A 27,214-nucleotide genomic window follows, 5' to 3' on the forward strand; every position below is an offset into this window, starting at 1 on the left:
TAAGCAAGCAAGAACAATAGTGAAAAATGGCAGATGGAGCAATAATAACTGACATGATCCATGATAGCATGATATTTTTAGTGATATTTGTCTTTCTAAATGTTTCGTTAGCATGTTGCTAATGTACTGTTAAATGTGGTTAAAGTTACCATCGTTTCTTACTGTATTCACAGAGACAAGAGCCGTCGTTATTTTCATTTTTAAACACTTGCAGTCTGTATAATTCATAAACACAACTTCATTCTTTATAAATCTCTCCAACAGTGTAGCATTAGCCGTTAGCCACGGAGCACAGCCTCAAACTCATACAGAATCAAACGTTAACATCCAAATAAATAATTTACTCACATAATTCGAAGCATGCATGACAAACATCTTGTAAAGATCCATTTGAGGGTTATATTAGCTGTGTGAACTTTGTAAATGCACGGTAATATAGTCGACAGCTCGTGTGGCAGGGAGCACGCGATTTAAGGGGGGGCGCCGAGTGTAAATCAGTGCATTGTTAATGATGCCCCAAAATAGGCAGTTAAAAAAATTTATTTAAAAAAATCTATGTCTAATCTAAGGATTTTTAGATTTTTAGATTTTTAAAAATCTTTTAGATTTTTAATCTAAAAATCCTCTATCGAGGAAAGAGGCAGGAGGAGGAACAGCTGCCACCTGGCAGTGGTATTCAGAAATAGATGCCGTGCTCCAGCGGCAGCATTCGATTAATCCGATTAAATAGTTGCTGCTTCCTCCATGCAGAAAGAGGCAAAGCTCTACTGAGCTCATTGACCTTCTGCGCGAGCAGGCAGAGAGAGATGAGGAAAGAGAGAGGGCAGCGACGGAGAGGGCACTGCGTCTTCTTCAGAAAAACACACTCGTAAGACTGCCACTGGACTGTTCAGCATAAGTGTACATAAGAATGTGTGTTTTTACTGTAAATACAATCATCATGTTTAATGTATGACCACACTTTATTATGTTGAAATTTCATTTTACACTTTTAATAAATTGTTTTCTATCATTATAATTTAATAATTGAATGAGTAATATTTACAATAAAAATATTAAACTCTTAGCCTACTAAAAATATTAAATGTTTTGTTTACTTGCATTATGTCATATTATAGGTAACCAAGTTGATATGTTGACAAAATATACAATTAAAAAAATGACAAAATACAATAAAAAAATTACAATAAAGGTCGCCTGGCGAGACCGGTCTTCACGTTCTCGGAATTGAGAAACAGACAATGCTGCGTGTGAACAGGACTTTTATTTTGGAGTGGCTGCATGACGTCATAAGACTGCGCCGCGCTGCTGCATCTGTTGTGATTCTGCCGAAGAAAGTAAAAATCGACAGAAACGGTTAACTCTGTTAATGATTCTTCTTAAAGATGGCATTTATTAAAGAGGAGACTGAAGACATGAAGATTGATTTTATTAAAGAGGAGACTGAAGATATAAAGATAGTGTTTATTAAAGAGGAAACTGAAGACCTGAGGATCGAAGAAACATTCAGTGTGAAACATGAAGATACTGAGGAACAAACAGGTTGGTTTTATTCTCACAGCTGAACTCAGTCATTTGATCATTATTAAAACGTCCAGCTCTACAGAAATAGAGAATATACAGAAGTATAATCTTACAGATAATATTACAGAAGTAGCCAAAACAAAACAATTATTTTCTGCAACATTAAACCCAACATCTACTTCTGAATAGAGAATAATGGAAAAGATTATTTTCTTTTCATGCTCAAAAGTGCTGTACTAACATTTAAACATACCTGAACATAAATAGCTGTAATTGAACATTAAATCAAGCAATAAATAAGTCCTATTTAAAATATTTTGTACATAATCCCTATATCAATAACCATTTAACCAGTAATGAGATTTTTGAACAGGATTTCAAACCACATATGGATGTAGTTCAAAACAGATTTGTGTTGAAACACATTTCATGTGATTTTATTTATTCATTTATTTTTTTGGGGAAAAGCTGGCTTCTGCTGATGAAACTGCAAACTATTCTTCAGTAAAATTTTCTTCAATTTATTATTATTTTTTTTTTAACTCTGACACTTTATTCAACATATCTGGACTTTAACTGTTAAATTCCCCTACAGTATGAATAGCTGAACATACAGTATGTCAAAATAAAAAACACAGCATCTGCTTTTAATAATAAAAACTAAACATTTTATTATACCTTCATGTGATCTTTTTATTAACACTTTAATGTGGCTGAATTTAATTTAAAAATAGCAACATTTTGAACATTAAGCTGAGAAAATCAAGCTTTTTTTAAAGGCCATGTCTGGATCAGATTCATAGATCACGCTTCAAATCTTACGTTATACTTTGATACCTGATATATTATCTTACACCTCTTCATGGGTTCAGCATTTCATTCAGTAACATTAAAAAGCTTCATAAAAGATTATGTTGGTTAATATTTGATGATTGCGTTAGTTGCATGTACTTGATCAAAGCTTTTATCGTTTGTTTCTGCTTCTCCTTCGTCTGATCTTGATTCAGAGGTTTTGTACTGATTCAGATGAGTAATAGACCCCCTACCATATATGATGTTCTATAACAAAGTTCGGGAGGAATGGGTTCAAATAATTAAACTAATTAGCTCAGGGGGAGAGCATTCAGATGAAATTTGGCCGATTATTGCAGAAGTGAAATAACTTATGTAAGTGAAACAGAATAAAAGTTATAGACGTTTATGAAAATGTAAAATATATATTTTAAACAAGATTTACTCTAAAACTGCAAGGAAATCAAAGCCAAAAATCTTGAAAAGTTGTGTTCCAAATTTCAGGTTGATATCTCAAAATGAGCTTTCAGTAAGATTTAGTTTGGGCGCAGTACCACACTTTTTCACTAGATGACACCCAAGCTCCATTACTGAGCACCACCATTTCCATATATGGTTTGAGTGATCTGAAGCATACATTTCCATAATTTTCATAAAATATATGAAGTAGACATCCTATATAGAAGTAGTATGGGAAGTTTGGCAGAATTTGATATGAATTCAGCCTTTAATAAAACATAAAAACAACATGTATGTGGGTTATAGATCGCCACCAGAATCATAAATGTATTTTTTTTATTTTTTTTTATTATTGAAAACATTTTCAGACCTTTTTTTTTCTCAAAAAATTGAATGGATGTTATCTTTTGAACTCCTGGCATGAAAACAAACATGTCTCAACCAATCTTTAATGATTTTTCATGTTCATTGCCATTTCAAAATAAAGGTCTGAACATGCCTTATGAGTATGAAAATATGCTTGTTGCAAATTGATAAATTACTGCTCCTCTAATCCTCTGTAATTTATTTTGAAAATCATGTCGAGTTGATTCCATGTCACATTTTCATTGGCTGGTCAGTAGACGTAGGTCGTAGCAGCAAACACACTGTGAGATGATCATGCTGAATTTATGACACTGTCAGAAAATGATCGTAGGCTATCTGTCGCAAGACCGGGAAAACAGCCGTCTTTGAACTTCTCTCACTGTATGACATAAGACCACCGATTCAGAGCCACGATCACAGAAATCGCCACGATTGTTTCACGATGGCAATCTTTTGTCTGGGACAGCCAAGAATCATGCAGTGAGTCCCGGGCTATAGGCAATATCATCTTAAAATAGAGAATGAATAACAAAATATTTACAATCACATATTGTAACCTTAATTAAGATTAGTGCTAATTCAATTTACATTTTGTCTAATTGAATTTAATTTGTTTGTAATTATTCTTCTATTTGCATTTATTGTCTGTCTTTAGCATATTTCTAGCATATTCTTTTGCTCTCAGTCTGATGCTCAGTGAATCTTCTCCACTCTCTGAGTCTGCCTCAGTTTCATCTTGAAGTGAAGTACAATACATTTAATTCAATATTATAAAGCATAAATCTATACAATGTGTTCCAAATTATAACCCAAATGATATATCAGTTTATTTCAGTAAAATAAAAATTATTTCCAGTCTCAGACAGCTTTGTTCAATAGTTTGCCAGGTCTTCTTTGGTAAATGGAAAACCTAGCCTACTTAACTCCCTGAGGTCCGAAAACGCGCCGGCGCGTTTTGCAGGATTTTTTTCACATTGCAGCAAAACAGACTTAAAATACTCTATCATTTCTTGTCATAGAGACATAAGTAATATATCAATTGAAACTATAGAATGTCTTCTTTTATTTGTGTACACTCAGAGTAAAAACACAATGTTGTGCTCTTTGTAAAATAAAGAAAACTAACATGATGCGTGATCTCTCATCTCCCTCTGAACGAACTCCAATCTGATAGTTCTCAGAAAATGAACTGTAACTTATGAATACTAATGACAAAAAAATGACACTTACGTCTAAAGAAATGTTGAAATGTCAGGTTTTAAATCGTGCAAGTCGAATCGAAAACAAACATTCTGTGTTTATGTAATCTGTATGAAAAGAGAGCCATGTCAGACGCCCGTGATTCAGCTCATTATCCGCTAATGAGGCCACGCCCACGGAGGGAGCGCTATTCAGACGCAAATTATGAGTCAATACATGCATACATCGTCTCAATCGTGTATTTATTGTCTTGAAAAGTGTTTATTTGGATGTTAAAGCAATGGTTAGCGATCTCTAGAAGACATGCCGTTAGTTCCTAGTTCCTTTTCTTCTTTATATGAATTTGTGGCCTAAAGGTGTACAGAGCGCCCTCCGGCTGCAAGTATGAATTGAAAACACAGTATCCAGCACTCATAGTGAGGACAATAAATATTACTTCTCAGTATAGAAAATTGACATAAATATATAAGAATCCATCAATATTTCTCCAAATGTGCATGCTTTTAAGCTAAAAGCCTATATGAAATGCCATAGAGGTAACATAATTGTTCAGACACTTTGCATCACAGAAATACATTATATTTTAAAGAATATAATGGAATACCATTATTTTAAATTGTAATAATATTTCACAGTATTGCTGTTTATGATGAGCTGAGACATTATTACAGAGGGTTTTTTTCACAGCCTACCTGACTGAAAGGCCTCATTAATATGCAAGTCATTTCAGGTCATTATTATGTGATTCTTTTGTCTTCTCAGGTGTAAATGGCCCATTATTCATGCAGATTCACGCCTCCACGCATACTGTGTTTCTTGACAAAAAGTGTCTTACGAAAACTAAATCAATATATTGTTTTATATGAAGGAGTAGGCAGCATAATTTTTACATAATTCTGAAGCAAAAACTCTAGTCTACAACCTCCAATACCCAAAAGTCTTGTGAACACAGATTTAATATACTTATTTTGGCCTTATTTCAGTGACTTAAGTTTTTTGTTTTTTCAATAACCACGCATAAACATTATTCCTTCAAAAATACAAACATGTACATACATGTTCCTCACATATTATTGTAGCCTAGTTTGTGCTGAATACAGTGTAATGACACTTTTGTCATTTATATGTTTATGAACAACTGAAAAAAGCACAAATGTCAGGGCATGTCAAAACTTCTCCAAGCCCCAAATCAGCCTCAGACTCCAGAGGGTTAAATAAGTTGTTCTGCGTTATTAAGCATGTCATAGTTCTTGTGCAGTATGGAGGTATTAGTGGTTAGGAGGAATCAGTGGATCTTTAGCGGAGCGATAACAGAAGACTTTTATGGAAATCCTGTCAAAGGGAGAGGAGGGGGTCGAGAGGGACACGGGTATCTCAGCCGATGAGGGCAGAGCACCAATTCTCAAACTTGAGAATTTCACAGAACTCAAAAATGGACTGGAAAAAAATTATTGGCACCTTGACAAAATTGTAAGAAATTATTTTCAAGCATGTGATGCTCCTGTAATTTGTATTTAGACACCTGTGGCAATATAGTAATCACACTTGCAGTCAGTTAAAATGGAGAAAAGTTGACTAAACCTTTAGTGTGTCTCACTGAGGATGAAGTAAAGAAAGGAAAGAAGTGTAAAGAAAAAATTGTGGACAATCTCAAGGCTACAAGTTCATCTCCAGAGATCTTAAAGCCCCCCTGTGGTGAAAATCAAGTTTTTAATTTTGTTTATATGTTTATGTAGTGTTTTTAATATGCTTTAAGTCAAACCATGTGAAAATTCATTAGTTGGCACCATTGCTGAGTATTTACTGTTTAAAACTGCAGTAAACCAAAAACCTGTGGTTTGAAATCGGTGGTGTATGTAACGTCACAGACTACCTCGCAACCAATCACAACAACGTGCCGTTGGGTGTTAGCATATCATTAGCCGCTTTTCCAGGGCAAACAGCGTGCTGGGCTGGGCCTATGGCCACAGACCTTAGGCACCGAGGCCAAAATCAAGTTGCGTTTCCACTCTCGGTTTGTTTGCTCTGCAGCGCTGATCTAAAAACCGCCCTTAAACACACCTCCCTTGATCAAAGGTCACACAACCCAACCCATTTCAGCGTGTAGACCATCACCTGACTACGATTAGCTCCGCCTTTCACCTCGACCGCGCCTCAAGCCCCAGCTGGCCCGCTTTGGACCAAGGTATTCGGCGGGCCGAAAAACCCGTGCCTTTGGCACCGAGGAAGCACCGAAGAGGCACGATCAAGCCCCGGAAGTGACAGTGGAAACGCGACCGGCCCTGGCACGCACTAGCACGCCCGCCTTTGGCCCGGCAGTGGAAACGCGGCTATTAACTATGACTGCTCTGAAGCAGGAAAGTCTCGAGAGAAACCAGGTTATCCCGGTATATTAAATGAGGCAAGGGTATAGAGTTACAGTCAATAAGAAACTTTAATTAATGCTGTCAAATATGCTTCAAAGGTAAATTAGTTGCTGATTACAACATTGAAATAAAAAATTGCCTGTACAAATACTAGAAATTGTGAATATAGCCTAAATAATTGGGTAATCATGTAAAAAAAAAAAATAGTGCACATTTCATTTATCTATTATAACATTTATGTCGTTCTTCTGTCATTTATTCGCTTGGCTGTTTCCTTATAAATGTCTAGAAATTCGTCAAGTTTTTCATCAGGTGTCTTTTCTCATTCTATGATGTCATTACGTTGCCGTCTTGACTCCAGCCAATCGCTGCATTGCTGATCGTGGTTTCGTGTATCGATACATCTGCCCTTTTCATGGAACACGAGAACACGCAGTAATCTCAGACAACTTAATCCAGATATTTTAATCCAATCTGCAAATTCGTTTGAAGAACCAAATTAGCCAGAGTTCAGTTATCACGATTAGAAGATCTGGCATCTGTCAAATCATCTCAGATGTATTAAGCGAGGTACGAAGAATATACCCCTGTACAATGAACATAAACACACATAAAAAATGGTTTTATCATGCAACTGTAACATTTAACTTTAATGTGCCGTTTCTATTTTATTTGACCCTTGATGTAACTTAGTGATATATTAAATAATATGTTTGAAAACAAGCAGTTCAGTCACTAAATTAAGCACATTTTAGGTTACTTGAGATTTTTTTCACATTGCTGTATTAACTGTACCAGTCTTTACCAAGAAATTCTATTAAAAATAATTCCTGTCCTCCTGCAGGACAGTTCAATTCTTTATAATAATATAATATGAGCAGTTACAATGATGGTTTGGAACAACCATAATGTGTTTGTGTACAGTCAATTATTAGCAACAGACAGTGTTAAACCATCAAAATTACGTTTATTTCTTTACCAGGAGGTTTCAAGATTTTTCGTGGCAAGGAGCCCTAAACAATCCCCTTGAGATCAATTTTTTATTAGGTTTACACTATAATATAATAAAATATGATAAGTATTTAAACTGATATACAGTAGGCTATTATATCAGTTTAAATGCTTCCATTTGTTTTAATATATTATAAAGTGAAAACAAAGTAAAGCATTTAAACAGATCTGATAGCTAAATATTTTTAAGAAAAGTGAACGTTAAGTCGTTTATAGTTATCTAAACATCCCTGAAACCCACAGCACCACCACACACAATAATCTATTTAAACTGAGGTATATAACTGATGTATTTTGAGTTTGCAAGCTACACCTGTGGTGGGAATGTAATTGTAAATGTCTCAGAGTTTTGTTAGCATTCTGTGCCCATCATCTGTTATTTCCACCACTTTTCATTAAAACATGGCGTTTTATTTCACATTTCTTTTCGTTTCGTGTTGCCTCTCGTGTTGATGTATTTAGCCCACAAACATGACAGTATTCTTACCGCGACTGATTTGGCTCAGGGCCAGCCAGCTCACGCGCGCTCAATCGTTCTCTTTCTATGAAACCTGTAAACCGCATTCACCGGTTCCAACTCTATAGCGGTTGTCCAGAGCACTGCAATTATTTCTCATTTAACCCTCAGGGGTCTGAGGCTGATTTGGGGCCTGGAGAAGTTTTGACATGCCCTGACATTTGTGCTTTTTTCAGTTGTTCATAAACATATTAATGGAAAAAGTGTCATTACACTGTATTCAGCACAAACTAGGCTACAATAATATGTAAGGAACATATATGTTAGGGATGTGCATCTCCATAACTGAGGCCGATGCGATACGCATCTCGATGCATAGCCAACGATGCGATACATTAAAGATACATATAGGCAGCTACCGATGCGATGCGATACGATTCACTGCTATTACGATGCGGTGCGATACGATTTCGATTCGATTCAACACGATGTGATTCAGTGTAATACGATGCAATGGAGAAAAATAATATGCTGTGCAATTCAATATGTAGATATTTAACTTTTATTTATTTTGTTCCGACAGAAATCTTATCTTAAAGTATCTTAAGTGCCATCTGACTTTTTACACATGGCTCTTTCACAAACAAAAGATTAGTTTTTTTACAAAACCAAAAGATTAAATAAAAACAGACATTATTTTCCTGTCTTGTCTCTAGTTACTTTTAACAGCTCACACATTTAACAGGTGAAACAATTTAAGAATGCTGCTCAGGGATAAACAATAAAGAAATGTTCTGTAACTTGCCAGCAGGCTAATGTGATTTCAGCAGGCTAACTAAGTGAGCAGAAAGCAGGTGCTGTTTTTTTAACATAAGCAATACAAATAAAAACCTTTCACAAACAGGTAAACAAAAATGTAAATATATATGTATGTATATATATATATATATATATATGTATATATATTATAGAGAGAGAGAGAGAGATAAGAAAAACTAGTATTGGTAGTCACAGACTGCTGTAAAGCAGATTAGCTTAAATGTCCTACTTTAAGGTTTTTCTTCAGGAAAATCAGTTGATCTACATGATCAGGATGAAGCAAACTGCGCTGTGCAGTAACTATGTCTCCAGCTGTGCTAAACACTCTTTCAGAGGGAACACTTGTAGCTGGGATGGAGAGATAGCTCTTTGCCAATGCTGAAAGCAGAGGAAGATCCACTTGTTTTTTCCACCACTGCAGCAAGTCACCACTCAGACTTAAAGAATCCCTCTCTCTGTACTTTAAAATTTCCTCCTTAGCTCTCTCCCTTGCGTTCTTTGTCGTCTGTGGTCTCTCAGTGTGGAAATCGCCAAACATCTGGTCCAAGGCTGTTTTCTTCTTGGGAGGAACATCATCTAGGAGCAGAAGAGAAGAGGGGATGTTCAGAAATATTATATCAGTCATCTGGGAAATTACTGGTAGATCACTATCATCTGGCTGGAAATGTCTCTTTAATTTGACCTGAATTGGGGAGATCATTGAGATGGTGGGGTTTTTTTCCTCACTGAGGAGCGTGGTTGCCACTTTCAGTGGAGACATCAATTTGATGACATCTTGAATTATTGCCATGTCTTCCTCTGTCAGGCTGGCCATTCACTTCTCTTTATCTGCTTTGACAGCAGGGTGTTCAACACAGCAGGCTGTTGCTCCCAAAAACGCTCCAACATGTCAAGGGAACTGTTCCATCTTGTGGAAACATCATGGATTAGCTTGTGGTTTGGCAGGTGTAACTGGGCCTGCATTTCACGCAGAACTTCAGTTGCTTTTGGGCTTCTGTGAAAAAATGTTACCACCTTCCTCACTTTTGCCAAAAGCTCAGACACTCTGTCCAGTTTGAGGGATTTTTGAGAGGCCAGATTAAGTGTGTGCGCGATGCATCGCACATGGGGGTCCATTTCTGCACCCACTCCGGCCAGCATCATATTTTTTGCATTATCCGTGACCAACGCTGTGTCCTTGATGTTGATGTTCCACTCGCGGCAAACTCGCGGTGACTCGGCTATCTCTCGTCTAACTTTGTCATACAAAGCAGGAATTTGTTTCTCAGTAAATAGCTTTCTATTTGGTATGTGGTACCTTGGCTCCAAGACATGGAGAAGGTACTGGAATCCCTCGTTCTCTGTAACGCTGTAAGGCTGAATGTCTTTACAAATAATTAAAAAGGCGATCGCGTCAGTTATTGCTTTGGAACGAGCAGAGCTGACAGCCAGCGGGGAGTGAAAAAAAGTAGTAATTGTTTGCGCACCCGGCGTCCTGCTAGCGGTACCACGGCTGCTAGTACTAGCAACAGCTGATTCCGAAGGGGAGGGAGTCTCTGCTGCACTCACTTTGTGTTGGCGCTTCAAGTGTGTTATTAAATTAGTCGTACTGCCTGTATATTTTATAGCGGCGCGACATATTTTACAAATTGCATGGGTTTTGTCAAGATTTCCATCTCGCTTATAAAACCCAAAGTGTTTCCAAACACTGGACTTAAAATGACTTGGTGGAAGAAAGAGTTCCGGGTCTGCCATGTCAATCCGTTCTTGGTGGTAACTCTCAGGAGGACACCTCTCGGTCTCCGTAGTGTTGTTGTGATACGTCATAATCACGTAGCAGCTGCAGTGGTGATGAGAGAACCAGTGGCGCCTCCAGAAATTTTTCATAGGGGTGGCCAGATGGGGCCACTTAAAATCTTGGGGTGGCACACCAAAACTAGAAACCATAATTTCAGAATTTTATTCTACTGGTGTAGTAAACCGGCCTGTAGAAAACTATCAGAAAGACTTAAGGAAACTTCTACTGATATACTTTGGTTTATTGTGTTATATTTAATGTTACTAATTATATAATGTGCATAGGCTAATAACAGTACAGTTAACATTTTGAGTTGCACAACAATTCTGTTTTGCAATTATATTTGGCATAAGGTGTACATTTATTGCAAACAAAACAGTTACTGGGGAAAAGCAGATACTGGCAGATACAAATAAAAGCAAGGACAGAAACAATCACATCTTTGCTTTATGTAACAGGACTTTCCCAACAGGGATCAATAGCCTGATTCTGATTACCAGGCTATACAGTATGTGTAAGAAACATTTATATCTTTGCTTAATGTAAAACAAAAATAATTATTACTGTTACAAAAAGAACTTCCCAACAGGGATCAATAGTCTCTGATTCTGATTACCAGGCTTCAGAATAGCTTTATTCGCCTGTTGCTATGTTTTTTGGCAAACACATCCACAAAGTCATCAAGATTTATGGCCCTAGCCCTTCTTGATTCTACACTCAGCACACCCAAATTGCTTAAACGCTCATCAGTCATGGTACTTCTCAAGGCAGTTTTGATTAACTTTAGCTTAGAAAAACTGCGCTCACAGGATGCAGTGCTCACGGGTAGTGCAAGTGCAATTTTGCACAGTTTAAACATTTGGTGGAAGACCTCCTTAAATGGCTCCAGAAAGACAGTGAGCTCTATTAATGTCTTTGGTGTTTCCTGACCACTACTTTGCTTCCTCTCAAGAATGCGCTTAAGCTGAGGGATCTCATATTGTAGATCCTCAGTACTGCAGTTGTATTGTGAGGCAAATGGAAACACTACATCTTTCTCACAAAATATGGCACTGCACGGATTCAAGGCCTGTATCCCTTTCATTATGACACAATTTTCTTTAGAAAATCTTCTCTTCACCTCAGAGAGAAGCACATCAATAACTGGAATGAATGAACCTGTCCGAAAGGACTCTTTCTCTGTTCTCTCTTGTCTTTGAACTATTGGAGTGAACAAGTAATGCCCTTCAAGCAAAGAGCTTGGTCTGACCTGACGACCTGAAGGTGTGGCACTGATGTTGCATTGCTCAGTAAGAGTTAAAGTATTGTCCCAGATGTCATTAAAGAGAGAGCCCTCTCTGTAACTCTCCATTGTGTCAACAAGAGAGTCAACAAGTGTGACAGCTGTGCCCAAATCAAGTTGTGGGGACTGTAAAATATCTGACAGATATTTTATCTCACCAAGAACACTGGTGAATGTTACAAGGAGGCTAACAAACTTGAGATCTATTTGGGCTAATAAACCTCTTGCCTCTACAGCTCTGTCACCATTTTGCTCTTCTGATATTTCTTTTAGTAGACGTATGATGGCTGACAGTCTGTCTCTCACTGTCTTGCAAGCATTATACCTACATGCCCACCGTGTCTCTATCAGTCTTTGTAACTCTCTTGGGGCCCCCTGAAACATCTCCCTCTGTACCTCAAGCCATCTTTGGTGCACATGACACAAAAACATACAGTTTCTGCAAAAGAGAAAAGAAGCAATTAGCTTCAGGGATGCATTTCACACTGTCAACTAATACTAAATTTAAACAATGTGCATTGCAGTGCACATAAAAAGCTAATGGGGCCTCTGATTTTATGCGTGCTTGCACACCTGTGTGTTTTCCGCTCATGACTGAGGCTCCGTCATATGCTTGCCCTACAAGGTGGTTTTTGTAGTGAAGACCATGCTTCTGCAAAATTTGAATTATTTTCTGTGAAAGTGCTGCAGCATCAAGGCGCTGTGCTGCCTCAAAGGCAAGGAAGCTCTCACATACTGACCCATTGTAATAGTATCTTATTACAAAGGACAGCTGTTCTTTTTTGCTTAGGTCTTTAGTCTCATCAACCAAAATGCTGAAAGCCTCACTTTGGGAAACTTCACTAGTTACTGAAGTGCGGACCATTTCAGCTAGACAATCAATTATTTCATTTTGTGTGTCATGCCCAACATATGTTGCATTTCTTTGACTTGTCATTTTTCTTTTGACTGTGGGATTGTGTTTGGCTAGCAGTTCCATAATAGCGAGAAAGTTTCCTTTATTCTCACCTTCTGATTCTTTATGTGCTCTCTGTGCTATGTTCTGTGTAGCTGTGAGAAGCAGGGTTTCTCCAACAACTTTAATGTACTCCCTATTTTCCTTCACTAATTTATTGTATTCCGCATTTAAGGAGGCTGAGAGAGAGGATGTGCTTGCAGTGGATTTTTCATACTCTGCCCATGCTAACATTGCATTAGTATGTGCTTCAGATTTGGCATGACCTAAAAGTCCCCCATCTTTGAAGGTTGCCTTTTTCCAATGTTTGAACCCCTCTTCAGATGTAAATACTGAATCACCTGAGGAGGGGAGACTGAAGTGCCGGCAGGCATAACAGTAGGCAGAGTCTTTACTCTGAGAATATTCCAGCCATTTATGTGTGTTGTACCAGTCTTTAGAGAAGCATCGTCTTCTGTCTCCTTGATAGGTACGAGGGAAGATTTTCAGATGTGGCTGCTTGGGCTGCTCTGCTCTTGACTGGGAGATATCTATAATGAAACAAGAGGCAAAATCAGTTATTCTGATATTAAAATAATAATGATAATAATGATAATAATAACAATAATAATAATAAGCCCCTCTCGTAATTATCAATCATAGCTGTAATAATGACCTATAGGCATTTCTATTCAGACTAATAAAACTCAACTACTAATAAACATGAATCAAAACGCTTTAAGTGATTATGATTTGTATTTTAATGGAAACACACTAAACAAAACATACATTTCTCCAGATGATGTTACTATCTAGGCTAGCCATCAATTTCATTATTAGGGCCACGTGATCGTTACTTCACCTGTTGGTCCAGGAACACGTCTAACACCTGCTTTTGCCGTGTCCTGCCACACTTCTGTGACCAATGGTGCTGACTGTCCCTGGGCTGCTGCTGTCTGTTTTTCCTCGTCATTGTGTTCTGTCACTAATGCTGGCTGTGTATCCTTGTCATGCTGCTCTGTCTTTTCCTCTCCTCCATCCTCCTCCTCCTCCTCATCCTCACTATTACTAAGCCTCTCTTGCTCCCCTGTCATCTCTTTCACTCCTCCTTCTGTACTTTTCTTCTTAAAATAAGAAGAGATGTCTGTGGACTTTCTCTTCATTGTCTGAAAATTGACATAACATGCACCAGCTAACGACATTAGCTAGATAACGTTAACTCTTGTCAAAACGTGTCAAAGACGCATCAAAAAGCTGCTGTAACAGTATACTGTAACCATTTGGCACTTAAAAAGCACGTCACGACACATAATTCCCCGTCTTCTTTTACTAAAGAATATTTTTTGACTTATTTACTTACCGGTAGTCTTCTTCGTCTTCTAACTTCTTTTGAAATTGTTGACTGACGGGCACGCGCTGACCTGTTGCTGTCTGAGCGCGCAACAGCGGCATCGGGGGAGGGGCGGGCTACTGTGTGTGATCGAAGGTCTAGAGCGGCTTGCCTGCCTGGCTGTGCATTAGGGATGAAATGCATAACTGATGCTACTAAAATTTATACTGGCCAGTGGGGTGGCCAGGAGTCGGCCACCCCTGGCCACCCCCTGGTGGCGCCATTGGAGAGAACGCGCTTTCGCAACAGTTCAGAAAGGAGAAATCAATCTAAAAGTTACATAAAATATTGGTCGCTTTATAAATAGTAAAAGAATAGCGCATCCACTAATAATTATATATGAATAAATCGTTTTTTTACCGATGCAGATATGTTAGAAACGATGCATCGCGATACAAATGCCAAATGTATCCGATGCACGCTTATTTAAATCGATGCATCGCATCGTAAGCTTTTATGCCGATGCACCGATACAAATCGGTGAATCTTACCATCCCTAATGTATGTACATGTTTGTATTTTTGAAGGAATAACGTTTATGCGTGGTTATTGAAAAAACAAAAAACTTCAGTCACTGAAATAAAGCCTAAAAATATATATTAAATCTTTGTTCACAAGACTTTTGGGTATTGGAGGTTGTAGACTAGAGTTTTTGCTTCAGAATTATGTAAAAATTATGCTGCCTACTCCTTCATATAAAACAATAGAGAGATTTAAATTTTCTAAAACATCTTTGGTCAAGAAACACAGTATGCGTGGAGGCGTGAATCATCATGAATAATGGGTGATTCTCACCTGAGAAGACAAAAGAATCAGATAAAGAGCTCTAATGACTTGCATAAATAATGAGCTCTTTCAGACAGGTAGGCTGTGAAAAAACCCTGTTGATCATGTCTCAAGCTCATCATAATGTAAATCAAACATACAGAAAAAACAGCAATACTGTGAAATATTATTACAATTTAAAATAATGGTATTCTATTATATTCTTTAAAATATAATGTATTTCTATGATACAAAGTGTCTGAACAGTTATGTTACCTCTATGGCATTTCATATAGGCTTTTAGCTTAAAAGCATGCACATTTGGAGAAATATTGATGGATTCTCATGTTTATGTCAATTTTCTATACAGAGGAGTAATATTTATTCAATATTTATTGTTATCACTATGAACGCTGGATACTGTTTTTAATCCATACTTGCAGCCGAAGGGCGCTCTGTGCACTTTGAGTCCACAAATGCCAATGCTAAAGAAGAATAGGCAATCCAGGAAATAACTGAACTAACAGAGGCCAGAGATCGCTAACTATGGCTATTCAAAACACTTTTCAAGACAATAAATACACGATTGAGACGATGAATGCATGTATTGACTGAATTTGCGTCTGAATAGCGCTCCCTCCGTGGGTGTGGCCGCATTAGCGGATAATGAGCTGAATCACGGACTTCTGACATAGCTCTCTTTTCATACAGATTACATAAACACATAATGTTTGTTTTCGATTTGACTTACACAATTTAAAACCTGACATTTCAACGTTTCTTTAGACATATGTGTAATTTTTTTTGTCATTAGTATTCATAAGTTACAGTTCATTTTCTGAGAACTATCAGATTGGAGTTCGTTCAGAGGGAGACGAGAGATCACGCATCATGTTAGTTTTCTTTATTTTACAAAAAGCACAACATTTTGTTTTTACTCTGAGTGTACACAAATAAAAGAAGATATTCAACAGATTAAAATGGTGTATAGCTCTTAATTGTATGTGCAACATTGACAGAGTATTTTGAGTCTTTCACACTAGTTAGAAAAAAAACGCGGTGATCACGCCGGCGTGACCGCCGACCCGAGGGAGTTAAGCTACTACAGTCAAATGGATTTCCCCACACATGATTTTCATGTCTGTTCTCTGCGCGGCCGCGCACGCACACAGCTTAGAGGGAACATTGGTCACGGCCCCCCCAAATCATTACTAACTTCAGAAACTTCCCACTAGACTTCAAGCAGCTTGGATTCTGTGCCTCTCCAGTCTTCCTTCAGACTCTGGGACCATGATTTCAACATGAAATGCAAAATTTACTTTTATCTGAAAAGAGGACTATCGACCACTGTTCACTGTCCAGTTCTTTTTCTCCTTAGCCCAGGTAAGATGCTTCTGACATTGTTTCTGTTTCAGAAGTGGCTTGGTAGTCCTTTTCCTGAAGATGTCTGAGTGTGGTGACTCTTGATGCGCTGACTCTGGCTTCATTCTACTCATTGTGAAGCTCTCCCAAGTGTTTGAATCGGCTTTACTTGACAGTATTCTCAAGCTTGTGGTCATCCCTGTTGCTTGTGCACCTTTGCCTACCCAATTTCTTCCTTCTAGTCAACTTTGCATTTAATATGCTTTGATACATCACTCTGTAAACAGCCAGCACATTCAGTAGTGGTCGCTTTATAAATAGTAAAAGAATAGCGCATCTACTAATAATTATATATGAATAAATCGTTTTTTTACCGATGCAGATATGTTAGAAACGATGCATCGCGATACAAATGCCAAATGTATCCGATGCACGCTTATTTAAATCGATGCATCGCATCGTAAGCTTTTATGCCGATGCACCGATGCAAATCGGTGAATCTTACCATCCCTAATGTATGTACATGTTTGTATTTTTGAAGGAATAACGTTTATGCGTGGTTATTGAAAAAACAAAAAACTTAAGTCACTGAAATAAAGCCTTCTGTGACTTACTCTCTTTGTGGAGGGTGTCAATGATTGTCTCCTGGACCATTGCCAAGTCAGCAGTCTTCCCCATTAGTGTGGTTTCAAAGAACAAGAGATACCCGGAATTTATACTGTAGGGATGGTCATTTAATGAAACTCAAATGTAAATATTCTAATATTTTGAGATACTGGATTTCGGACTTTCATTAGCTGTACGCTCTAATCAACAAATTTAAAAAAAAAAAAAAAAAAAAAAAAACTTTTGAAATGTTTTACTTTACATGTAGGGAATCTAGTATAAATGAAAGTTTAATTTTTTTTAAATAATTTACAATGAAAAAATGAACTTTTTCACAATATTCTAATTATATGACCAGCACCTGTATATCACATGTCATATCTTGATGGTTGCAGTGTCTGTAGAAAGTTCACATGCTTAAAGACTGATTGATCTTTAAATGTGTTATTATCAGCGTCCTATATGATTCACTCAACACTGTCACTTCTGACATGATTTTCCTCCTTTCAAAACCAGAGGATTTCTTAAAACTGTGACACCAGGAAGTGACATCATCTGGGCTCTCTCTACAGGATGATGAGAGGACAAGAAAATAATCTCAATCCATTGTCTCAGTTTTTACACAAATGAATGACTGCATTCATCAACCCTGTTACCAAAGTTACTGTAAGAAGAGATTTTGCTCAAGTTGCATCCTAAAAATAACAGTGTTGAAAACTGGATTGAAAATGCCTAAATTCTGGTAACACTCCTGCAAATTGTGAACCAGATATTAAACAAATGTAAAATAGTTAGTTTGGTCTGATGTTGACAATTAATATGAAGGTTTCTCAAACTGAGTCATTATTTTATTGTTTCTCTAAATATGCAGAAGTGCTTGAATCTTTCAAACGTGAATGTTGTTTAGCATCATGAATGGGTGAAGAATAAATGCCAACCTCTTTGTTCTTCAGTGTGTTTCATTCTGCAGGGTTCTGGATCACTCATGTTCTTTACAGTTTTCAGCTCTTCCTGATGCTACAGAATATTCCAGCATTTATTGATGAACTGCAGTGGGAGGAGCTTCACTGATGATGTGACTGCAATTCACTTAACAAAACTCCTCCCACAGCAGTGGGCGGGGCTTTGTTGACTGAACTGCAGATTGGTTGGAGGAGCTGATCTGCCCAAATAAAAAATAAATAAATAAATAAAAAAACACCAAACTATATCAAGGAAAATTACTTTCCAGAATGGCTAACATGGTTTTAAGCTTGACTTAGTTATTGATAAAATGTAGAAGTTATTCATAAATAAAAGTTGGTGTCAAAATATGTCAATAATTGTGAATCATCAACATATTTAATAGTTCTCACTACAGAAACAAGGTGATGTGTCTATAATGTTTTAAATATAATAATTGTTTCAGGGACATATAATATATAAAAGGCATCAAAGCTATCAGAATATTGTATAGCAGTTGTCTACTTCAGTACATGAAGGTTCACTTTTATGTCCTTTCACTTCATAATCCTCATTTTGAATTACTTGAATATACTGAAAATTAACTATTTTTGTAATTTCAGAGCTGATGGAAGTGAAGGAGGAGTGTGAAGAACTGAGTGAAGTGGAGGAGGAACATCATGACAAACCTGGAGAAAAAACTTTGAATCGCTCAATGACTAAAAATACATTTTTAAAGAAAAGAGACAAGAAATCTACAACCTGCACTCAGTGTGGAAAGAGTTTATCAACCAAACAACATCTTGAGGTTCACATGAGGATCCACACAGGAGAGAAGCCGTTCACATGTCATCAGTGTGGGAAGAGCTTCAAACAAAAAGGACATCTTAAGGAACACATGAGAGTTCACAGTGGAGAGAAGCCACACATATGTGATCAATGTGGGAAGAGTTTCACAACCAAACAAAGTCTTGAGACTCACAGTGCAGTTCATACCGGAGAGAAGCAGTTTGCATGTAATGAATGCGGCAAAACATTTCTATGGGCATCAAACCTGAAGAAACATCTGACAGTTCATACAAAGGAGAAGCCACATTCATGTTCTGTGTGTGGAAAGAGTTTTTCACAGCTGTATAGTTTACAAGAACATGAGAGAATTCATACTGGTGTGAGAGAGTACATGTGCTTTCAATGTGAGAAGACTTTTACTACAGCAAACAGTTTAAAACAGCACCAGAGAATTCACACTGGAGAAAAACCTTACAAGTGTTCACACTGTGACAAGAGATTCAGTCAGTCAACACATCTGAAAACACATGAGAGGATCCACACTGGAGAAAAACCTCACAAGTGTTCATACTGTGAAAAGAGATTCAGTGTGTCATCAGATATGAAAACACATGAGATGATCCACACTGGAGAAAAACCTTACAAGTGTTCATACTGTGACAAGAGATTCAGTCTCTCATCATATGTGAAAACGCATGAGAGGATCCACACTGGAGAAAAACCTTACAAGTGTTCACACTGTGACAAGAGATTCAATAAGTCATCATCTCTGAAAAGACATGAGAGTATCCACAACAGAGAAGCCACATATGTGTGATCAGTGTGGAAAGAGTTTCACTATTAAAAGTAACCTGAAGATACACATGAAGATCCATGCAGTGGAGAAACCACATCACCACAGTCTGAAATCACGATAAGTAGTTCATCTTTATGTGCTGAGAAACAAAGTAGTTTCCTTACAGCCACAATAAGCGGCAGGACAGTTTGGTGGTTGCTTAGTGTCTGCTTGGAAAATCTGAATCTTCTCCTGAAACTACAACAGAATGATCAAATCACTGTTAAAAAAGACTGTATTGATTCTTCCCTTTAGATCAATGTGACAAACTAGTGACTTATACTTGGCGAACAAACTGCCATGTTTCTTTCAATTATTGTCATTTACAACATAACCTGTAATTGGCAATATTAACTCGCTGTTGTCCTCTTCATTCGTTCCATGATAAATCTCCCACCATTTCCCATCATCATTCCTTCAATCATCTGTAGTAGTTCTTGTACCTGATCATCTGATTTACTCCTGATATCGAAACAGTAAAATCGTCCTCCACAGTCAGTCAACAGTTGTGAGAGATCAGCATGATTTTTCAGTTTTAGATGTTCATCAATGATCTGTTCCATATCCTCCACAGAATCATGATGTACTTCTGAACTTCAGGACCAGCTGCTCTTTCATCATCTCCAGCTGCTCTTCATTCAGATCTGGATCCAGTAGATCTGGAGAAATAAACACATGCTTTTCTCCCATCTGTGTTTTACCATCACACACTTCAGACTTGTGCTCTTTAAACCTGGTATCTCCCAGTATAGTGTTTCCAGATAAGCTTTTCATAGAACCATTTCTGTCCATTAGAAGATTACAGATCACAGGATTATCTGGACAGGAGTTGGTATCTGAAAAGTCTGAAATAAAAACATGGAATATGGGATTTAAGTTACTGTCATTCTTCCCACTTTCATTCTTCCCACTTATCTGCCTTACCGAGCGTTTTTCTCTACTCCTGCCTGTTTGCTTAGTGTATGATTCTGCCTGTTTTACCTGATTACGTCTGTTGGATTTTCCCCTTGCTTTGGTAGCCTGATTTGGACTGATTATTGTGTTTGGACCTTTTGCCTGTTTACCCATCTCTGCCTTTTGGATTCCCCTGATGTTTTGTTCATTGCCAACCAACCATGCAACCCTCCCATCAAGATCAAGGCCATAGATAATAACACCATTGGGGAAGGAATCACCCACCAGACCAAGCCATTAACTATTCAAGTGGGTTTATTCCATCAAGAATTAATCTCCCTATACGTCACTGACTCACCTAAGCATGAAGTAATTCTCAAATTTCCATGGCTATACATTCATGACCCCATTATTTCCAGGCATCAGGGTGAGTTGATTAATTGGTCCAACTTCTGCAGAAGTCATTATTTTTCCCAAGTCCCCCAACCATGTTTAACCATGAGTATTGAAAGCCCAGAAACAAACAAGACTGTTAACATCCCCAACTGTTATACTGATCAACTGATCTGGCATAAGTCTTTAACAAATCCAAAGCCACGCAATTACCACCTCATCGCCCTTGGGACTTCTATAGAGTTACTGCCCATGCTCCCGGAAAGTAAAGTCTACCAACTGTCTGTAAAGGAGACCCAAGCCATGGAAGATAATATCGAAGAAGCACTAAGCTCAGGGTTCATCCAACCCTCAACTTCTTCAGCTGCCGCTGAGTTTTTCTTTGTCGAAAAGAAGGATGGAGGGTTGAGGCCATGCATTAATTATAGAGGACTCAATAATGTTACTGTTAAATTCCGCTACCCCCTTCCATTGGTTCCCTCAGCCCTGGAGCAGCTCCGTGAGGCCAACATTTACACTAAACTCGACCTACGGAGTGCTTATAATTTGATCAGAATCGAGGGCGATGAATGGAAAAATGCCTTCCTCACCACTAGGGGGCACTATGAGTACCAAGTTATGCCGTATGGGCTTGCTAAGTCTCACGCCGTATTTGAGTCTTTCATTAATGAGATCTTCCGGGACATTCTGAACCAGTATGTAATAGCTTACATTGATGATATTTTGATCTACTCGAAATCCAAAGATGAACATAACCAAGAAAAACCTACCAAGCTAAGGTGTAACGGAAGAGGCCAGCCAGGCATTCAAATTGTTGAAAGAAAGGTTTACAACAGCCCCCATCCTAAAACACCCTAATCCGGATCTCCCGTTTGTGGTGGAAGTAGACGCTTCTGACTGCGGTATAGGAGCTGTGCTCTCTCAAAGTCACGGCCAACCTGGTAAACTATACCCATGTGCATTCTTCTCGAGAAAGTTAACTGCAGCAGAGAGGAATTATGATGTATGGAATAAAGAACTTCTGTCCCTGAAAGCAGCTATCGAAGAGTGGAAGACATTGGCTTGAGGGAGCAGTCCACCCCTTTCAAGTAGTAACTGACCACAAAAATCTAGAATATATTAAGAGTGCTAAACGGCTCAACCCACGCCAGGCTTGCTGGTCCCTATTTTTCATTCCAGTTTACTGTGACATATTGACCAGGCAGCAAAAACGGTAAGGCAGATGCAATATCCAGGAGGTATTCTCCAAGAACTGTACTTAGCCAGAGTGAGAAAAAGGGCAAAGAAGATCACTCTGGACCCCTCGCATCTTTGAACTGTTGCCATCCGGTCGAGAGCTCTGAACACCAGAACGACCAGACACAGGAACAGTTTCTTCCCTCAAGCAATCCATCTCATGAACACTTGACAAACACCGAACACACAACACTATTACACATTATTTACTTAAAACACTTATTTATATCTCAATTTGCACACATAAATGTACATACAATTGTCTATATTATATATTGTTTTTTTGCTTTTTTTGCACTTTGTCTATCTTGTAAATTTGTATATTATTATTTTATTCTCTTTATTATGTGTCTTGTCTTGTCGCTGTCACTCTGTTGCACTGTGGAGCTTCTGTCACTAAAACAAATTCCTAGTATGTGTAAACAACATACCTGGCAATAAAGCTCTTTCTGATTCTGATTCTGATTCTGTATGATCTCCACACTGAAACCCTCACACCCAACTGCATTCTTCCTCCTTCTGTTGTCATCTCTCCGGTCACCTGGGACATAATGGAGGAGATTCAGAGAGAGCAACTGCAAGATCCCACACCTGAGAGCTGTCCTCCTAACAAGCAGTGTGTTCCACAAAATTTACATCATAGAGTAATGCAACGGGTCCACACCTCTGTTAGCACCCGTCATCCAGGTAGATTTCGCACCCTTCACTGGTGGCTCTCAATGACTAGAGATAAAACTACTTACACTGCATTCCAAATTATGCAATTGACATATCAGTAAGATTTCAGTACAATAAACATTCAGATTTTAGTTTTTCTAAGAAAATGTTTGTTTGTTTATTTGTCCATGTCTTTTTAGATAACTGGTATCAATCTCAGACAAAATAATTTGCCAGATCTATGGAAACCCTACTTAGAGGTTGTTCCACATTATTAAGCAAGTCACAGTTCTCATGCAATATGGGAGGAAGAAAGATCTTTTTGAAGATGAAAAGCATGAAATGGTCCAATGTTGTGCAAAAGGCATGAAAACAACTAATATTGTGTGAAACTGAATGGAGATTATCGAATTATCATAAGATTTGTGAGTGATTTAGAGCACAGCAGAACTCTATCAGATAAAGGCTTATTAATGAAAGTTCCTGTCAAAAAAATTAATTGTATTAAAAGGGCAGCTATAAAAAAGCCAGTGTTGAGCAGCAAACAGGTATTTGAAGCTGCTGGTGCCTCTGGAGTCTTGAGAGCCTCATCATGCAGGCTGGCTGTTGTGCGTAAAGATGCATTTTAGACACCACTAACCAAACCTCACAAAGAGAAACATTTACAGTGGGTGTAGAAATACATTTTCAAACAGTTTTATTGCTGTGGTGTTTTTTTGCAGCATGGGATAGTGCATAGTGCATTGTACAATAGTGCGCTGTACTATGCACTATCCTCCTTTTTATACCATAGCTGAAAATGGCCAGTTATGAACTCCACATATCTTGCAAAAGTCATTTTAATACCCTCCATCTCACTTCCCAATATTCCAGCCCAAATCATGACCCACCAGCTCCTTGCTGACGTCGCAGTCTTGTTGCAACGTGGTGGCCATTCACCAACCATCCAGAAATCCATCCATTTAGACCATCCATTGTAGTACGGCATTAGTCAGTGAATAAAGCTATTTAAAAATGAGTCTTCATGTATTTCTAAACCCACTGTAAATGTTTCTCTTTGTGAGGTTTGGTTTGGAGTGGCTAAAATGCATCTTTATGCACAACTGCCAGCCTGCATGGAGAGCTTCTTGAGACTCCAGAGACACCAGCAGCTTCAAATACCTGTTTGCTGCTCAACACTGGCTTTTTTATAGCTGCCCTTTTAATACAATTAATTTTTTTGACAGGAACTTTCATTAATAAGCCTTTATCTGATAGAGTTCTGCTGTGCTCTAAATCACTCACAAATCTTATGATAATTCGATAATCTCCATTCAGTTTCACACAATATTAGTTGTTTTCATGCCTTTTGCACAACATTGGACCATTTCATGATTTCCATCTTTAGAAAGATCTTTCTTCCTCCCATATTGCATGAGAACTGTGACTTGCTTAATAATGTGGAACAACCTCTAAGTAGGGTTTCCATAGATCTGGCAAATTATTTTGTCTGAGATTGATACCAGTTATCTAAAAAGACATGGATAAATAAACAAACAAACAATTTTCTTAGAAAAACTAAAATCTGAATGTTTATTGTACAGAAATCTTACTGATTTGTCTCTTGCATAATAATTTGGAACGCAGTGTATGTCAAAGCCTGCCAAGTCTGTGCTCAATCCAAGACCCCCAAAGAATTACCTTTAGGCCTCCACGAACCACTTCCCATCCCGCAACGTCCCTGGTCCCATCTCTCCATTGACTTTGTAACCGATCTACCAATGGCTTCACTACTATCCTGGTCATAATTGACCGGTTCTCCAAGTCCTGTCGCCTGGTGCCTCTAAAGGGTCTCCCCACAGCTATGGAGACTGCTCATGTCTTCAGGAATTATGGTTTACCCGACGATATTTTCAGCGACCGAGGAACTCAATTCACGTCCCAAGTTTGGAGAGCCTTCTGTAAACACCTGGACATTAATATCAGCCTCATGTCAGGTTATATGCTCAAAATTTCCTGACTCATTCCTCTACTGGCTTGACCCCCTTCCAGTGCGTCCTTTGGATATCAACCTCCTTTGTTCCCGTGCTCTGGCGAACCTTCTTCGGTCCCTGCAGTGGACGACTTGATCCGACATAGCGTGAGGGTGTGGGACAGCACACACGTCCGTCTGCAGAGAGTGGTGAGGGTACAGAAACTCCAAGCCAACCGACGACATCGCCCACATCCTCCCTACCAACCAGGTCAACGGGTCTGGCTTTCAACAAGGGACCTCAAGCTGCGGTTCCGGTATATTGATTTATAGTTAAAACCAAAGAACATATTCATCTGTTTTAATGTTTATACACAGAAAATATGATTGAGTTTGTAATGCAGTTCGTATGTACGGGAAGAAGGAGACGGGAACCGGCGAACATTCAACATAACTTTAATATAAAATAAACAAAGAACAAAACGAAAGTAATGCTGGCAGACGTCCACGAGGGCCACACAAACATAATAAACATAAAATAAAGTCCACCAATTATCTTCTCGCGTCACCGGCCTCGTGCCTTTCCGTCACGGCTCTCGCCCGCCCTGCTCGTCACAGAGTTGTTTTGAGAGATTGAGCAGATTTAGTCCATCTGCAGAATCACAGATGAATCTCATCTATAAATCTCATGATTTAGATTCACACAGTGAGAATTGATGAGATGATTAGAAGAGACAGAAATAACAGAATTGTAGGATTTGTACTTTTGAAATTTTATCTCTGGGACTGTTGGAAAGGAAACACTCACCCTGGTGGTCCGGTCAGATCCCAGGAGCTCAGTCAACCACAGGTTCATTTACAATAAGTGAATCTGCCACGACAAAGCCTGTATTATTTAATGTCTCTTTGTCCCTTCAGATCTGTTCTTAAAGAAAAACTCACAGAGTCGAAGTTTCAGGTCTGAAAGAAAAATTCACAGAGTCGAAGTTCCAGGTCTCAGAAGTATTTAACTTTACTGTCAAGCAACAAAGTGAGATGCCAGCTCCGCATCTGGGGCTCCCTTAGCCGGGGCAGAGTTTTATACATTTTTCTTATCTCTTAAAAAACATACCAAAGTAATATCATTGGCTGGTAATATATGATTCAGGGGCAATCGGGAGAACACAGAAGAAAATCCTGGTGCTCCTCTTTTATGACAGACAAGCCGACACACCTCCTTGGGGTGGGATAGCCAATGACATAGGTACAAAGTTGGCGGGCAAACTTTCCTTTGTCTTGTCTTGTGGCTTGATTTGCATAATTTATGAGGTATCAGATTTGACTGTACTTTCTTCACAGTACCATTAAAAATAGAACAATGCATTTTACAGTTCCGTGACATACATTGTTGAATGAGGCTTAATGAGAGCTTTACAAAAAGTCTAAACCTGTCAGGTGGGAAAGACATAAAAAGGAAGTTATGGTTTACAGACAAATTTGTCATTACAAATGACACTAGCACAACTACAATCCTAGCTAAGCTTATACAGTGGGAATAACTATATGCAATTCGACAATACAATGATGGTTACATTTAGGCATAATTATATTTTGCACATACAGTCTTCAATGCATGTTTGTGTGTGTGTGTGGATGCTTGTGTTGGCGTGTGTGTTTTTTCACTTTTATTGCTGTTTGGTATGCTGCGCGCCGAGCTTGCAGTAATTCGATCCGAGGTGGCCTCGGTCCCTTTGAAATCGCGGGGGAAAGGTTCAGGAATCTGTCGAAATAGCCATAAAAAGGGTCTCGTGACCCATTAGTGTCCGCCAGGCCGGAGCCAATGTGAGATTTACAAACACAGTTCAGCAGGCTAAAAGCATTCTGCCCAGTACATATGCTACTTGTACACATGCTACAACCTTAATATTATAAAGCGTCGAGAATACTTTTTGTGCACCTAAAAATGACAAAATAGCGACTTTCAACAATATCTAGTGATGGGCGATTTTTTTTAAAACACTGCTTCATGAAGCTTTGAAGCTTTACGAATTATTTGTTTCGAATCAGCAGTTCAGAGCACCAAAATCACATGATTTCAGTAAACGAGGCTTCGTTACTTCATAAGAGTTTTGAACCACTGATTCAAAACTAATGATTCTTAAGTTTCATGAAGCGGTGTTTTGAAACTTTCCCATCACAAGATATTATTGAATAAAGTCATTCAATTTTGGCACACAAAAAGTATTCTCATCACTTTATAATAATGAAGGTTGAAAGCACTGTAGTCACATAAACTGTTTTTAATATTTTTAGTAGCTTTTTGAGCATTGAAAAAGGGAGTGTTATTGCTGTCTATGCAGGACTCGCTGAGCCATCGGATGTTATCAAAAATATCCTAATTTGTGTTCTGAAAGATAAACGAAGGTTT

The 27,214-nt window shown here is 38.3% G+C and overlaps 1 protein-coding gene across 1 annotated transcript in view; it reads left to right on the forward strand.

Moving 5' to 3' along the window:
* Window positions 1-1,079: 1,079 nt before the first annotated feature.
* The window catches only part of LOC125263219 (zinc finger protein 271-like), a 237,334-nt gene continuing 211,199 nt past the window's right edge, over window positions 1,080-27,214 (forward strand). Inside the window, exons 1-2 of the mRNA XM_048182208.1 lie at window positions 1,080-1,542; window positions 18,676-19,600. Coding sequence (XP_048038165.1) covers window positions 1,386-1,542; window positions 18,676-19,600 — 1,082 coding nt within the window. The 5' untranslated portion in view covers window positions 1,080-1,385. The remainder of the gene's footprint in view (window positions 1,543-18,675; window positions 19,601-27,214) is intronic.

Source organism: Megalobrama amblycephala, linkage group LG1 (genome assembly GCF_018812025.1).
Source record: "Megalobrama amblycephala isolate DHTTF-2021 linkage group LG1, ASM1881202v1, whole genome shotgun sequence".
In the NCBI taxonomy this organism is placed as follows: domain Eukaryota; kingdom Metazoa; phylum Chordata; class Actinopteri; order Cypriniformes; family Xenocyprididae; genus Megalobrama; species Megalobrama amblycephala.